The 17,343-nt window shown below is 48.8% G+C and overlaps 1 protein-coding gene across 10 annotated transcripts in view; it reads right to left on the bottom strand.

The window, feature by feature from the left end:
* Positions 1–534: 534 nt before the first annotated feature.
* The window catches only part of LOC106607325 (G patch domain-containing protein 8), a 39,112-nt gene continuing 22,303 nt past the window's right edge, over positions 535–17,343 (bottom strand). For 5 of the 10 annotated variants that reach the window (XM_014204178.3, XM_014204180.3, XM_014204177.3 and 2 more), the window contains 5 exons: positions 9,293–9,360; positions 9,051–9,137; positions 6,945–7,088; positions 6,445–6,575; positions 535–5,789 (listed from right to left, as the gene is read on the bottom strand). In XM_014204178.3, the coding sequence (XP_014059653.1) occupies positions 1,877–5,789; positions 6,445–6,575; positions 6,945–7,088; positions 9,051–9,137; positions 9,293–9,360 (4,343 nt within the window). In that variant the 3' untranslated portion in view covers positions 535–1,876. Of the gene's footprint in view, positions 5,790–6,444; positions 6,576–6,944; positions 7,089–9,050; positions 9,138–9,292; positions 9,361–12,476; positions 14,191–17,343 lie in introns of all 10 variants that reach the window. The other 5 variants (XM_045720559.2, XM_045720557.2, XM_014204183.3 and 2 more) reach the window with 2 other exon arrangements.

Raw genomic sequence — 17,343 nt, 5'->3', positions numbered from 1 at the left:
CTAGCTGTCAGCGAGGCTACATAACTGAGCTCTGGAATTAGACAGCCTGACTCCTGGTCTAGCTGTCAGCGAGGCTACATAACTGAGCTCTGGAATTAGACAGCCCGACTCCTGGTCTAGATGTACAGCTAGCTGTCAGTGAGGCTACATAAAACTGAGCTCTGGCGCCATCTATTGACAGCTCAGCATTCCATAACCTAACGGGGCGAGGCAAAGCAGATGTAAAATCCTCTAGCCTTATTAGCCTAGTCCTCTAGTCTAAAAGGGCTGCATGCAATATGCAGACATCAAGAAGCTTGTGCTGAGAATGAGAAATTCACTTCTCATTGCAGTTTCAGAAGCCGTTTGCCACAGTAAGTAAAGAATGCATGTCTGTGCTGGTATTTGTTACTATATGTAATTTGCCTATAATGTACCATACGGGAAGTACCCAAACTGGACATTTATCTTTATGTATTGCTCGCAAGCCTTACTTATACCACTGCAGACTACTCACTCTTCACCAGCTAAACATAGTTAAGACAGACAAACATGTAGCAACTCAAAACTCTTTATTTGCTGACGCATCATATTTAAAAAAGACATACCATTGCTGCCCCTTACAGGGCAGTCCCGTCATCCAATCCTTCCCATACAGAATAGTTCAGAAAATGCCTTGATAAAGTATTCTTGTCCATCCTCATTCCTTCAGTTCTTTTGTTTTCAGTAGCAACAAACCCCTAGAATGTTATTGGGGTTAACTACAGCAATTTTATTTACACTGAGCAAAAATTACACAAGAGGAAAAACATCTCCTTTTGAGGAGCATTTTGGAAAATAATTTAGAAACAAAAAAAAAAAAATACAATTATTGCAGTATACTACAATCATACATTTGTTACATGATGCGAAAGCAGCATCTTGATGTACAGATTTCAGTGCAAGTCATTTCGATATACTACCACTTGGAACAACATGACCTTTAACCCTACAGCACTAAGCGGGTGTAACCCCCCCCTCCACAGTACCTCCAATAAAACATGAGCTTCACCCAACCTCTTATCGTTGTTCCCCCACCGGTGACCATTTTCATTTCCTTATGGGCAACATTTCATTAGTCAGTAATAAAGAACATCCCTTATATGCCCATCATATTAGAGGGATACTTCACATTGCTCAGTGATCTATGTACACTACACCGTATTACAAATTGTTGGTGAATATTACGGGTCATGAAGAGAGCAAGTAGTCATGTGAGAACATTAGATATTAATGACAAAATAATTCAGGCAGTAGACTAGATCCACCAGATTACATTACAAAGTCAAGGCTGATTCCAGTCATGGATGTCACCCTAAACCTCTTGTCCCCATCTCATCTCCCCCTTCCTTTCCCACAACACCATCCTGCTTATGGCTTCAGCCACTGCGTCTCTTTGGCTGTAGAAAACAAAGAAGAACATTGACAGCGACAATCAGTTATAAACTGTGGGACAAAAAAAAATACTCCAGAGGTTTCTGCTTGTTTTTTTTTTCTTCTTTTAAACTGGGTTCCCATTCAAAACAAACTGCCGTCTTAGATTTGAGGTTGCCTCAAACCCTCCTCCACCCTGTCCAGAAACCTCAGGGTGAATGTCAATCAACTGTTCGGAGGGGTCCATTCAAAGAGCCCACAGTAAATGTCTGTTGTTTACCTCTGCACAGGCAGCATATCACAGCACCTCTGTCTGGCCAGTGGTCTAATGGTGGCCAGTCTGATGATATTCTCATCATCACCTGCTGCACAATGGTGCCACGACACCTTACTCTCTCCATGTTAACTCAGATGTTTAACCAGGCCTTCTCTGGCCAAAACACCCTCCTCTGATGTGGACACATGGCTCTAGTGAAGATCTTTCTCAGGAGCCGTGGTTAGGGGGGTGCTGGAGGTCCTGCCCTGAGAAGATGGGGTGCAGGAAGGGGTGGAGCTGCAGTGCGGCTGCCGCAGCGGCGTTAGAGTGCCGGGGGGCGAACAGCGTTGGGTAGAGGGATGAGTGTGGTATGTGGTGGAGTGCTAAGGGGCTGTGGTGATGAAGTGCTGAGGCTGGGATAATGTGTATGGGCTGGCCAGAGAGGAAGGCCGTGTGATGGGCAGGGATCAGTCCAGCGTGTCCCACTCCCAGCTGGTGGCCCAGAGTGTGGCCCAGAGAGTGTCCCAGGTGAGACAGGGAGATGGGGGTGAGGTGATGCTGGGGGATGTGGTGGACCTGGGCTAACTGGGGGTGCGGGTGGGGGCCGTGTGGGTGGATGCCCATGGCTGCAGCCTGAGCAGCATGGTGCTGCTGGATGAGGTGTTGTACTGTGGTGATGGAGGTAGCCGAGGCTGCAGACACGGCAGGCTGGTGGATCTGGATCATCTGCTGCTGGGGGGGAGGGGGTGCCGGCTGCAGATGGTTCGCTGCTGCAGCCATGTTTGCTGCAGCCTGTGCTGCTGCGGCTGAGGGGAAGGTCTTGATGTGCTTGGCCAGGAGCTGCTGCTGGATGTGCTGCTGGGCGGCCTGCTGCAGCTTGCCGTACTTCTCCATCTCCTCTGGGGTGAAGGTGATGGGCTGGCTCTCCAGCGGGGCCAGACTGTTCTCCTCTGCCTCCACACCCATGTCCTCCTCCTCCAGGCTGGGCGGGGGGTAGTTGGGGTAGGCGTGCATGGGGGGTGGCTGCTGCTGCATGTCGGGCATGAGGGGCTCCATCATGGGGTTCTGGGAGGGGTCCTGTCCCGGCTCACCCTGGTATGGGGGCATCAGCATGGAGGGTTCCTGATGGAACAGCGGCCGGGGCTCATGAAGTACCCGCGTGTCCAGGGTGAGGTGGCGGGCCTCCTGGACTACTACTACCGTCTCCTCCACCTTCTTATGAGCTGGTTGAGGGGGAGGCGGTGGGGGGAACTCCCGGATGGGCTCCATCAGGATGACCTCTCCTCCGGCATCTGAACCTTTCCCTGCTGATGACTTCTCTCCACCATCGGGCCGGGTCAGGGGGATCGCAGGGAATTTCTTCCCTGCCTGCAGCTTACCGAACAGGGGCAGCATGGACTTATTGCCCAGAGCTGGAGGCAGTTTGGGCCCAAAGTAGCCCGATGGTGGGTCCTTGATCTTGGCGCCAGACTTGGTCCCTGTGGTTGGGACATCAGATCCCTTCCTGGACTGGATCTTATCCAGAAGCTGGCGGGCGGTGAAGTGTGAGGAAGAGTTCCTCTGGTCTCCCCCTCCTTCTCCCCGGGACCCCCCTGCCCTCTGGCTCTGGGAGCTGCTGTTGCGGTTTGGGGCTCGTGATGAGGCAGAGCGGGGGGACTGGGAACGGTAGATGCAGGAGCGGTTGAAGTCTCGGCGCCGTGTGGCACTGTCTGCCCGGCCCCTGTGGTCCCCCTGGCCTCCACGACCCCGGTGAGGGGAGCCCTTGGTGGAGCTGGAGGAGCGGCTGGCTGAGCTGCGGCTGTAGCTGCGTCTCCACGACCTGGCGCTGCTGCTGCGGCTCCTGCTGCTAGAGCTCCGAGAGCTGCTCCGGTCCCGCCGCTGGTGCCTCTTCCTGCGGCTGTGGCTGCGTGAGCGAGAGCGAGAGTCCTCCGAGGACGAGGAAGAGTAGTGACGTCTTCTGGAGCGCCGCCGCCCGCCGCTCCCCCGTCGATCGTACTCGGAGTCAGAGGAGCGTTTAGAGTGTCTCCGGTGGCGCCCCCCGTCACTGTCGTCACTGTAACTGTCTGAGTAGCTGCGGCTGCGCCGGCTGTAGGCGCTCGAGGAGCGCTCCGAGCTGCTGGAGTCTGACTGGCTACGGGAGGCCTGGCCGCGGTGCCGCCGCCGGCTGCTCCCTCGCCCGTCTCCCCGACGCGACGAGCGGCTTCGGGAGCGGCCGGAGTCGTCGCTCTGGTGCCGGCGCCCCTCCCGGGGCGTGGACCTGCGGCGGCTGGATCGGGAAGCTGAGCCTCCACCTCCTTCCTCCTCACTCTCACTGCTGGGTGGTCTGCCTGGCCCGGGGCTCTTCTGGGCCGAGGAGGAGCAGGAAGCGCTGGGTGGGGCGCTGGGGTCTGTCTTCAGACGCTTGGTGCCGTTGTGCTCGTCAGAGGGCTTGGCCTCGTCAGAGCCTTTCCCTGCCCCACCTTCCTCTGCCCCGGACTTCTGAAGTGCTTCTTTGGCTGGTCGTTTCCTCTTCCCTGGTTCCGCTCCTGTAGCAGATCCTGCTGGTGTTGGGGGAGCACTAGCAACCGTTGCGGCTACTGCTTTTTCCTCTTTAGGCTTTTCCTTATCACTACCACCTCCCTCTTCACCTTTGTTTTTGCTCTTCTTTCGTTTGTGTTTTTTCTTCTTTTTGATTTTCTCTCCTAGGATCTCAGTTTCCGCGTCCCCGTCCACTACGGCTCCCTTCTCTTTTTCTTTGCGCTTGGAGCCTTTGCCAGATTTCTTATGCTTCTTCTTCTTCTTTTTCTTCTTCTTCTTGGCTCCGCTTGTGCTACTCTGTAGCTTTTGCTCCTCAGTCTCCCCTTGGGAACCCTCTATTTTTAAGGAGGGCTGCTCCTTATCAGTGTTGTCAGTGCTGGGCCCAGGGGTGGTGGTGGCAGCAGCAGCATTCCCCTCATTGACTGCAGCAGCTGCTTCAGGATTGGTTTTTTTCTCAGCTACTTCACCAGCGGGCTTGGAGGACTTTGCTGCTCGTCCAGCACGGGCCCCTTTGTTGCGGGACAGTTTGAAGTCGAAGTACAGGGGGTTGCAGCTGTAAGAGAGGGCGGGCTGAGCCTTGGTAAAATCCAGCAGCTCCGAGGGCCACTGCAGAGTGGTGCTCTCGTCTTTGCTCAGGACCAGGAAGAAGGGGCCGTTGGGGATTTTGGGGCCCGAGTTGGGCTCTGGGACTGGGGCCTCCTGCTTGCTGTCTGGTACTACAGTGGGGGCTGTTGTGGGAGGGGGGTCTGTTAAGCTGGCAGAGGCCTCTTCAGTCTTCAGTTTAGGTGATGTGGGAGTAGGAGTGGGCTCTATGACTGGAGCTGCAGGAGTCTTCTCTGGCTCCTCTGATTTGCACTCAGTAGCTTTTGGCTGCTCAGAAACCTCTGCTACCACCTTCTCGGTCTTCTTCTCTTCCACCTCTTCTTCATCTTCTTGCTCCCTGATCTCACACTGGTCTGTGGCCTTCATGAACACCAGGAACTGGAAGCGGGGTTTGACTCTGCAGTGGGTTGGTGGGATGTAGTGGTAGTACTCAGGCTCCTGGCCGGCCCAGCCTTCCTCCTTCTTCATCATCATCTTCAGCTTGTTGAGGGTGGAGGCTAGGGAGGCGCCATCATCTTCTTCCTCCTGCTCTGGTTGTTCTTGATGTAGTTGCTCCTCCTCCTGCTGCTCCTCCTCCTCCTCCTCCGGCCCTGCTGTTCCATTCCCCCCTCCTCCTCCCTTGGGGCTCTCGGTGCTGCAGCCGGAGGTCTCCTCCTGTCCCGCGGCCTTCTCCCCTCCCTCCTCCTGTCCCCCCTCCTCCTCCTCGTCATCCTGATGGAGTTTAGCGAACACTGCTGCGACCGTCTCCAGCTTCACCGGGGGTTTCTTGGCGAAGGAGAAGGACACGCTGACCTTGGAGGCCCCGGCCGGGGATGAGCTGCTCTTCCCCAGGGAGAAGCTGATGGTGGTGGCTGGTTTGGGGGAGGCCTGACCCCCACTGCTCTTCTCCTCCCCTGACAAGCCCTCCATGGCAGTGTCTGCAGGTGGAACATACTCGTGGGTTACAGCATTCCCGTCTTCACCCTTCTCCCCGTCTACTGCCACGGTGGTGGGTTTGAACATTGGACCACTTCCCGGGGTACTGAAACACAACGATAAAGAACATATTAAAGGGACGTGTTTAATCTGTTTCATCCAGAACACATTATTTTAAATTATAATCTTTCTTTGCACATACATCGGCAAACACTGCACTGATAGGAAGCTGCCACACAGCTATTAGACTGTTAAACAGCCTATAGGCATAGACTAGGAATCACTGGCCACTTTAAGGAATGAAACACTAGTCACTTAATAATGTTTACATAGCTTGCATTACTCATCTCATGTGTATATACTGCATTCTATACTATTCTATGGTATCTTAGTCAATGAATAATGTTTACATATCTTGTATTACTCATCTCATAAGTATATACTGTATTCTATACTATTCTACGGTATCTTAGTCCGTTCCGCTCTGACATCGCTCATCCATATGTATATAGTCTTAATTCATTCCTACTTAGATGTGTGTGTATTGGGTATATGTAAGGATAATTTGTTAGATATTACTTGTTAGATATTACTGCACTGTCGGAGCTAGAAGCACAAGGATTTCGCTACATCTGCTAACCTAATCACGTATATGTGACCAATAAAATAAAATGTGGTATTGTTTATTATTGGGTTACAGCCTCCACTTCAGCCAGTAGAGGGCGGTTGAGTTTGCAGTATATACTGTAGCATGTGCTCACCGGTTCTGCTGTTTCCTCTGCTCAGCCAGCTCATGCAGCCTGCGTAGCCGCTTCTCCTGCTTCTTCCCACCCTTCCGTGAGCGTGATGACACATTTCTCGCAAACTCCCTCTGCTTCAGCTCCTTAAGCCGCTGCAGCAGCACACCAAGGGCAGGATGGCGGGAGAGTGGGGGGAGAAAGACAGATTGGGTCAGATGGAGAAGAAGAGGAATGAAGGAGGGAGAGAAAAAAAGAGGGAGGGGGAAAAAAGAGAGATGAGGGAGAGAAAGAGAGCAGTTAAGGATTCCTGCATCCACAGTAAGGGCAATGGTGCAGCAACATCATTCAACAAGACCGTTTTATATCTGCAAAGCCCTCTCCACTGAGACAGGCTCCTTACACTTGTTTCTGAAGTGTCTGGGATTTAAGGCTCTGGTTCTCTAAGCTCATGTACACGGTGACAGTATAACCAGTGAGTGTAGGGGTGTAGCAGCGTGGGGGTAAGCAGAGGTCCTCCTCACCTGCTTATGAGCGTGGTCATACGAGTTGATGTGGTTGTCAAACTCTTGGTGCTTCTGGTACTGTTTCTCACACAGCTCACAGTAAAAGTTGGCCCTCAGGTCTTCCAGGGCTTTAGCAATGGCCTTCTCCTTTTCCACCTGGTCCTATTGGTGGGGTTAAGGAGGGCGGGGGGAGTGGACACACGAGATGTGAGTGACATTGATACAGATTAGAGATGGAAAGATGAGATAAGATCATAAGATCAAAGCCAGTATAATCTGGTCTTTATCCTCCTATCATAGGGCTTGGTACTGGTTGAGTAATCCACAGGAAACTCTATGGTTGTTTACCATTGAGGTTAAAAGTTCAATAACTGAAAGAAATCAATCACATAAGGTACAAGGATTGTGCTTGCAGTTTTTATACTGTGCATTCATAAAGTATTCAGACCCCTTCCCTTTTTCTAAAATGTGTTACATTATAGCCTTATTCTAAAATTGATTAAATAATTGTTTTCCCTTCAATCTACACACAATACCCCATCATGTTTTATTTATTTTTTGCACATGAATTAAAAACAGAAATACCTTATTTACAAAAATATCCTTGAGATGTTTCTACAACTTGGAGTCAACCTGTGGTAAATTCAATTGATTGGACATGATTTGGAAAACTATATCAGGTCCCACAGTTGACAGTGCATGAGGTCTAAGCTAGATCTGGGGGAGAGTACCAAAGAATGTCTGCAGCGTTGACGGTCCCTTAGAGAAACAGTGATCGCCATCATTCTTAAATGGAAGAAATTTGAAACCACCAAGACTCTTCCTAGAGTCAATAAATTGAAGGGGCAGCAGTTAGCCTAGCGGTTAGAGTGTTGGGCCAGTAACTGAAAGGTTGCTGGATCGAATCCCCGAGCTGACGAGGTAAAAATCTGTCGTTCTGCCCGAGCAAGGCAGTTTAACCCACTGTTCCCCAGATGCCGACGATGTGGATGTGGATTATGGCAGCCCCCCGCACCTCTCTGTTTCAGAGGTGTTGGGTGAAATGCGGAAGACACATTTCAGTTGAATGCGTTCAGTTGTTCAAGATTCTCTGGTCTGATGAAAACAAGATTGAACTTTTGGCCTGAAAGCCAATCGTCACGTCTGGAGGAAACCTGGCAGCATCAATCTGTGGGGAAGTTTTTCAGCAGCAGGAGGGATCGAGGGGAAGATTAACAGAACAAAGTGCAGAACGAAGTTTCTGGAGCAGGCAAACCTGCTCCAGAGCACTCAGGTCCTCAGACTGAGGGAAAGGTTCACCTTCCAACAGGACAGTGAGCCTAAGCACACAGCCAAGACAACGCTCCCCATTCAACCTGACAGAGCTTGAGAGGATCTGCAGAGAAGAATGGGAGAAACTCCCCAAATACAGGTGTGCCAAGCTTGTAGCGTCATACCCAAGAAGACTTGAGGCTGTAATCGCTGCCAAAGGTGCTTCAACAAAGTACTGAGTAAAGGGTCTGAAATAAATGTGATATCAGTTACATTTGTCCTGAATTTGCAAACATTTCTAAAAACCTGTTTATGCTTGTATTTAGGGGGTATTGTGTGTAGATTGGAATAAGGGTGTAACATAACAAAATGAGGAAAAAGCCAAGGGGTCTGAATACTTTACAAATGCACTGGCATATGCCATTTCCGCAGACATACCGGTAACCCGCTAAAATAAATTATTTGGCACATGCATGACAGTATAAGTGTTCCATTGACTGAGCGTCTGTCTGTCTGTCTGTCTCATATATTCAGAATCTCACACCAGCACAGACAGCAACACCTCACATGAACTCATCCAATTTTCTCCACAAGAAAGAAGCGCGAGGGAGTGGGAGATGAGGAACAGGAGACGCTCTATGATTCTCCAAGGCCGATTTTATTGCATCGACACAGAACGGCAGCAGAATCTTAACAAGACAGGGCTATGAGTCACTGGCACAGGAGAAAAGCAAGAAGGTATGCAAATGCAGGAAACGGGGTCACCTTGAAGCGAGTGAACGACTGCTAGTGAGAGATTGTCGAAACGAGGACCTTGAGAAGAGAGGCGCATGTATGGCTGGATTGAGTTAGCTAGTAAGGAGAGTCTCTCACCTTGTATTTCTGCTGTAATTCCTCTGTGACTTCCTTCTCCACCTCCAGCACTTTCCTCTTCTCTGTAGCATCTTCGGCAACGTCCAACTACACACACACACAGGGTATATGTTAGTTAATAAACTCGCTATGAACAAACTAAAACAGCACTCACAAATACACAGACCCATTTTACACAGTGCATGTCGTAGGATACAAAATGTAGAATATGGATATTTTGCGAGCCACTGACAGTGTCTTACCTCCATCTCCATGCGTCCCATCCCCATGACATCATATTTGAGGATGATGGGCACAGGGTCGGTGCGTCCTGGGGGGAGAGAGACAGAGAGAGGGGGAGGTGAGGCTCTGACACTGGGACGGGGGGACAGCTCGGGGACAGCCTGCTTTTAGAGCACAGAGTGCTGGGGTTAGAGAATATTGCCTTGAAGTGCAAAGAGACCAGAAAAGCTACAGTGAACCAAACACCAGCCATTCTCACAGCTTACCATAGCCACCAGGCACAGCACAGCTTAAGTACCCTGACTACTTCTCAGCTGGGTTCTCTTTTCTAGAAAGATCCTAGTTCTGAGAGGTCACCAGCAGAGGCCACATGAGCAGTTCAGAGACGTCCATTTGGATAAGGGAGGGGGAGAGGACAAGGAAACGGAGGGATAAAGTATACTGGAGAAAAACACAGTGGCAAGGACAGGGTTTAAGCCTGTATCTGTCGCAGTATCTCTGTGTCTCCCTCCAGTCTCAAACTGCTGAGCGTAGCCTCTCTCTCCCCTCCCTCCTCCAGTACTGCAGTCCTGTTCAACAAGAACGCCAAGTTTACCAAGGACAATACTGCCGGAGGGGCTGGCTGACGCAGCTGCTACAGATTACTGAGCAGAACACCACTGCGACAACATAGTACAGCCTCCCCATCACCCGGCTCTGAACTGCCCAGTGACTGACCTACCCTCCACAACACCCTGTACTGTCCCATAGGAGACCCAGCCTCTGCTCCCCCTCTACCCCAGGCTCTCATCATGGCCCTGGCCTAACAGGCTCTCCCCCTCTTTCTACTTAAGCCATGTTACGTAAGCTGTGAAAAGAGCTAGATCAGAAGGAAATTAACTTCAGAAAAATAAATGAACCAAACAAAAACAACCAGAAAACAGAATGAAACAGAAAAAGATCAAAACTATGTTGGAGATTTGACACGTAATTGCTTAATCCACTCATAATCAGCCAAACGAAGCAGAGAGAGAGAGAGAGAGAGAGAGAGAAAATAAAGGACAAGCACTCAACTACAGCGGAGTGACGTCACAGGCCAGGAATCGCCATGGTGACATTGCAGGGGAGGGGATACTTACCTGAGAAAATAGGGTATGGGGTGGGGTTGGACAGACAGGGGTTCTCAAAACAAAAAAGGCACAAAACAGAATTTGGACTAGTCTGCTGCAGCAGTGGCTGTTGGTTGGCAGCCAGGTACACAGTAAATCAGATAAGAGTCCAATCAGCACTTCAGTTTGGTTTCAGTTTATATTTTTTTCTCTCCTTACTCAAGATTACGTTATTATCCTCTTGATCGATTTTAGACTCAGTTTATACCCTTGGGCAAGAGTGATTATGAACATTTTAAAGATGCTTGTCCGTAGTTAATAGGGCTAGGAATTAACAAATACACAATCGGATACAAATAATGACTATTATTACCACGTAGCACAACCTATTAGCCATATTAAACTGGGTGGTTTGAGCCCTGAATGCTGATTGGCTGAAAGCTGTGGTTATCAGACCTTATACCACGGGTATGACAAACAAATTATTTTTACTGCTCTAATTACATTGGTAACCAGTTTATAATAGCAATGAGGCACCTCGGGGGTTTGTGATATATGGCCAATATACCACAGCCAACAGCTGTATCTGAGAACGCTGTGTTGCGTCGTAACTAAAAACAGCCCTTAGCCGTGGTATATTGACCATATACCACACCCCCTTGTACCTTATTGCTTCATTCTAATCCACATTCCCCCCTACTTCACTAGTGAGGAGGATAGACTGTAGTCTCTCATTCTGAAACTAAAAGAGCATGTTTGGTTTGCATCTTAAATCATGTGATAATTAATAATGTAGGGCTGTTCTATTGCAATGGAAGCCAGCGTGATAATCAGCATTGGCATAATAGGGCAGCAGCATATGCTTACATACCTAATGTATTCATTAGTGTCAGAATACAGATGTGAGACTAATTAATTCCTAGCCCATGGGGCAAAAAAACCCAACAAATATAATTTGAATCCTCTCTGTTAACATCTGTCTGTTCTCTGAATTGTTCTTGTATCATTGTTATGGTCACAGCCCAATGGTATAATCCTAATTCTTAAATTATAGCCGCATGTGGATCAAATAAGGGCCTGTCTGGACTCCAAACCCCACTACAGTGTCTGTCTGCCGGTTGGACACATTAAGGCAGGGTGGAGGGTGTGACGCAATTGCCAAATTGAGCTCCGTACCGCATCGCCGTGTGCCCCTCATAATTTTGTAATAAGGTTGAAGGCTCCGAATAGACATGATTGATTGACAGTAGGTGGGAGGTCCTGTATAAAAACAAACTCACTTCCTTGACAACAGCTCTGCGCTGCTCCCCGAAGCATAACAAGTACGGATGTCCTGACTTGCGCAGAGGCCGTATCACCATAAATGTTGCACGGTCAATGCAGATGTCCAAATAACAATGCAGCGCCTTTCACACTAGGCGATCCGGAGCCTGCTGGTTCTCTGTTGTACCTGATAAGTAATTGCACCCAGGTCTAAATCAGTCCCTAATTAGAGGGGAACAACTAAAAGAACACAGTGGAACTAGCTTCGAGGTCCAGAGTTGAGTTTGATGGACCTAGACTATTAGAGTGGATATTGAGCAGTCCAACCACAAGGGGGACTGCTTGAGACCAGCCCACGGACAGACAGACAGACAGGCCACTGCAGTAAAGCTCTCCACCAATTGACCAGTTCACTGAGAACACGGGGTAGGAGTCACAATCCAGGCACCTAATCATCATGAAATACGATTTTTTACAATTACAGGAGATGTCCCCAACTATAACCATCTTTAAAAACACAGTGACAATACCTTCAGCATTACCCATTCCAGTGGACAACAAAGGGACCGGACCAAAAAAAGTGTGCATCTAAATCACAGTGTGAATCACAAGGTAAAAAATGTAAAAAAAAAAATAAAAACTGAAAACAAACAAAATGAGAATGTTTGTAAGAGTAATGTAGATGTGTATATATGATAATATACACGCAGCAGAATGAGTACTAATACTGAGAGAGAATTGAAAGCCTATGTAGCATTGGTGCTCTGATGACGGGAAAACAACAAATGAAAGAAATGGGAGGGAAAAAATAACAAAAGAAAAACAATTCAATCGGGGGAAAAATAACATTTACCACTAAGTTTACCATCAGCACAACATGGGCAGGATCAAATCGCTGTAAAAAAGAAACACCAATTGGTTAAGCAGGAAGATTCGAGGCACATAGAGAAGGGTGGATGAGGTGGGGATGGGAGTTGGGGGGGGGATGGGAATTAAAGCCCTCTCCTTTCTTCACTCTTGGCCCTCTGGATGCTTACAGGGATCTCCTCTCACCACCACACTCTCTCACCCACCATCCCAGTCCCCAGTCCTGGCTCTTACTACCCCAATATCCCATGGGTGCCTGGACCCCCTGTTCCTCTCTCCTGTACGCCCCAAATCTGTGGTAAGTAACTCCCAAGACCCCTCACTCTTCCTTCACCCTACCCCAAAGAATGACAGCTAGAGCCAGCAGCTGGCTTCAATAACATCCCCATCAGATAAGAGCTCTGGGGGAGTTGAGTTGGACTCTGTTCTTCAGGGTAGGGGATGATTGTTTAAACAGCTGAATCTGAGGACAGATCCACTTGGAACAGGAGAACAGGGTGAAGCTCCCTGTCCGGCTGTCCTACAGATCATGCTTTAATTGTCGTGTGTTAAAATATCTATCGCATCTGGTACAGTAAAGAGGAATGACCATGCCTCATTTGATACGAGCATGCAACCAATCAGCTGACAACAGAACACCACTCGACACACAGCCACCATTCTCCCCTCTGTCAGCCTCACAGACAGATGTTTGTCTTGTCAGCCTGGTTAGCCTAGATTCCCCCAAATCCCCTCACTGTCAGCAAGCTCAGTTTGGGACATGCTTACCCCAGGACGGTGAACATAGACAGAGAGGTACCTGAAAAAGGGGGCCACAGGGCTTTGAGCAGTGCTTAGGAGACTTGGTCTAGCACCGTAAGTGTGCAACAACAGGAAAATAACAGTCAAATGACTATTTAGAGTTGAATTTGAAGTTCTCCATGGAGCATATGAAGGGTCCTTTGAGTGTAGCAGGTTGCCTATACAGAGCACTGCTTAAATCCCCAGATGACTGACACAGTCCAGGCAGGCAGGGTTGAACCTCTGGGACAGGCATGCTGTGCAGGGGGGGGAAGGCCAAAAGGAGAGGGATGATGGGTGTGTGTGACGTTGGTAGACATGGGAGGGAGGGGCAGACACATTTTAGGTGCAGGAGGGGGGAGTGAGGTTTTCCCTGTAAGTTTTCCCTAGGGCCCCCGTCAGTGACTGACACACACAAATACACACGTCTCAGTCCCACATGACAACCGCACGCATACATACAGTACACACTCACTATACAGGTTTGAAGGTAGATACAGGCAGATGGGGGGGGGGGGGGGGGGCTACTCTGCAAGCCATTCAAAAGACTGAGCCGTAGTCACAGCCAATCAGAACCCCAACCATGGCAGCCACAGACACTCAAAAGGGAAAAAATCAAATCTAAAGAGACTTGGAGTTGGTGATTCTACAGGATGTGATGCAATCTTTGGTTACTAGGATCTACCTTGATTTTAATTGGATTTTGGTTGGGTTTTTCGTACTTGGAATCAAAGCACTGTAGGTACTTGTGAGCAGATTGTGAAAAGTGAAATAATAGTTTAGTGGTTTATAAAGCCAAGAGGAGGAAGCTGAGAGAGGCCAGTATTAGCCTACGTTGTAAAGGGCGGTGTTACATTGAGGTCAATTGTAGAGTGGGAGAAACACACACAGACATACAGAGGGAATCCAACAAACCTTACCTAAAAAAGGGGCAAAAAGAACAAAAGAAGAAATAAGAACAGAGTCAATACAGTGAAAACTCAAAGCACTGCTATCAAGTCAAACAAGCTTCTGTTCTGACAGGAGGGGAGAGAACGAGTATAATCCTGTATTATTATCATTAGAATATGATCCCACAGATTCATTCTATAGTGATGTGTTGGCGTGATACGGTGATTGTGTTATAAGTCCACTCCGGAGTAAAGTAGATGACCATATTTGTCCACAGTTGTTGGGTTCAGACACAGGACCATTAATATCCACAACAATTGGACATGCAGGCAGGCTAGCGCCACAGACAGACTCATCTACCCACAGGGCCACTGCTTACATAACACTGTACTGACACCATGCGAACAGCAACACAAGAGCTACACTCAACCAACTTAAACATTTCGAGTCATTTAGCAGACGCTCTCATCCAGAGCAATTAGGGTTAACTGCTTGCTCAAGGGCACAGATTGTCGGCTCAGGGATTCGAACCAGAAACCGAAACGAACGTTCTTAACCAAAAGGCTACATGCCGCTTAGTACATAAACCGTAAACATTCACAGATTTTCACATCAAACACACAAATACAACCCCCTTTATTCGCTAGATTACTGACAACCAGACAGCAGGTCCGGTTTTAAAATGCATATTTAAAAACAAAACACCCTGTACTGTCTGCCTGTCTCAATCCTGTTATCAACGCATCAGAGTCATGGGTCACCGCAGTGCTTTCACACACTCAGACAGGTAGTTCCCAATGTGCCCTGTAGGAGGCAGTGTCCTGGACTGTAGGGCCTCTGGCTGGTAACTGGTGACAGAGAAGTGGACTGAAAGCCCTACATGTCCATGAACAGAGGAGAGGAGAGGAGAGCAGAAATACCAGGAACCCCTGCCAACCTCCTTACAACCAGTCCCTGGCATGAGCCTCACCTTTAAAACAGGCAACATTTCAATCCACCATTCCTCATGGGACAGCGTCGAGACCCTCAGCAAGCAAGACGCCACGCAACGGCTGTGTTCTCTTCAAGGCCAGAGATGACGAGTCGTTAACACAAGTGTAGCAACGTCTTCAAAAAGCTCCTTAGCATAGGAGAGCGTTGTTGGTATTACATTTGCCGTGGCTGCTGTGTGTGTGTGTGGCATTCCTCTGTGTGACTGTTGTGTTTAGCACAATGCTGCCAAATGGGAGGGTGGGACAGATCCCCAGCTAGATGAGCCATGGCTAAACACTACAGACAGAAAAGCAGACACTAAAAGAATGCAGTGTACCCTGTGCTACGTACACTACTCGCCTCCCTTAAAACAAATAGCCAGCTGACCTGACTGACCCAGGTCTTAACTCAGTGCAGATCCTTATGTTGCACCGGAGGCTACTACTGCAGGGAGGCTGGTAGTCTACATTTGCATAAGCATCCTCCTCTAAAAGCAAGTATAAAAACAAGGTTCTCTAACGCGGGCCTATTTATCCACAGTAAGACGTTAAGCTGTAGCATTCGACACATTGTTACAATCACCTGCTCAGGGTGTCAGACTGAACAAGAGGACAAGTCCCCAGTAGTGTACGGTTTTGAGAGGGAGAAGGCATCCAGGCACTGTGTCCCGGTTGAAAACAAGACAGTGTGTTAGAGAACGAGCAGACTGGGATGTTTCCCATTAGCATGTTGTAATGCAGCCCAGATGCTTCCTGCTGGGTGGGTAGGGAAAGGCTGGTGTGACTAAGGGAACAGGGCTAGAGAGAGGAACGATGGAGGGATGAGAAAAGGCTGGGTGAAAGACGGGTCCGGGTTGTGTAGCTAGCTCTGGGCGGAAACAAATGAGAGTGAAAGGGGTTGGGTGAAGAGGTTAAGGCCCCTGGACTCGGCCCCATAAAGTAGACACACTCACTCTAAACCAATTCTCAATAGACTACACGGACCAACCAGCCTGCCAACTATGACATCATTCAAAGCTGAAGGAAAACAACACTACACAGGGCTCTACAGTGCGACCATTTTACTCGCATAGGCACCGAAATATTTTGTTGTGCGACCTTTTTCTAGCACCAGTGCACCTAGAAAAATGTAAGAGTCTAGCTTTATAACCTAAAATATGTTGCATTGTGCGCCAAAATGTATTTGCGTGCGCCTACATTTCACAATTTAGGCGCACACGTGCTCCTTGTAAAAAAGGCCAGCGTAGAGACTTGCTATTCATCACCCTCTATAGAGAGAGCAGAGGGGAAGGAGAGGGAGAGCCGGGGAGAAGTGAGACGGTGAGAGGGAGAGAAAGAGGACGGGTGCGAGTATGAGAGAGAGCGAGAGAGAGAGGGGAGGGGCAGAGAGTGAGTGAGCGAGGGAAGAGAATGTAGCATAGCAGGCAGGAGTTGAGTGGAGAGAAGCCAGGGCGCTGCACCACCAGGACCAAGCAAATGAGGCTGTGAGCTGAGCTGAACTAAAGAGCCCCCCCCCCCCCCTCATCCTGCACAGCTCCAGTCAATGCCGGGCCAGCCAATCCCTGCCTATAGAGGAAAAACAGCATGAACCACAGCCAACAGCTCTGCATCCTGCACCGAGTGCTGCTGCGTGAGGTTCTGAAGGCTGTTTTCAGACCAAGACAGTCCTACACACAGACACAGACATGAAAGCTTGTACTAGCACAGAAGTGCAGGCAGACAACATGTAAGCATGTGTTTGGGCTGTCTAATGAAAGTTCACCAGGACATTACAGGCCTAAGGGAGGAGGAACTGCAGAGACAGACACTCTGTCTTGTCTTTCACTAGTAAACTCAGAGGCTTTTATGCTCAAACCCTTGCCAGCCAATTAAAAACACCATCAGACATGAGCTGTGGTCAATCAATGCACACAAAATGCATCAATACAATTAATTCCAATAAGAAGTTAATAGTTAATTACCATGGAAACCCTGAAATAACAGATAACCAGTGTACCCCTTAAAGTAACCCATTAATCCTTCAACCAGATTAGCTTTAAATTCATTTAAATAAAGTGCCAGTTAACAGGGAGAGATCGATAACGGAAATGGAGGAAGTGAGATTAACAGTTTTTAAATCTAACCAACATATTGACTGAATTACTTTGACTAAAGACTGGGGAGGGTAGAACACGAAGGCATGACATAGGCGATTATATTAGACTATACATA

The sequence above is a fragment of the Salmo salar genome, chromosome 06 (genome assembly GCF_965601325.2).
Source record: "Salmo salar chromosome 06, fSalSal1, whole genome shotgun sequence".
NCBI lineage: Eukaryota > Metazoa > Chordata > Actinopteri > Salmoniformes > Salmonidae > Salmo > Salmo salar.
Note: the sequence above shows the minus strand (reverse complement) of the source record. Positions and strands in the feature narration are given on the sequence as shown.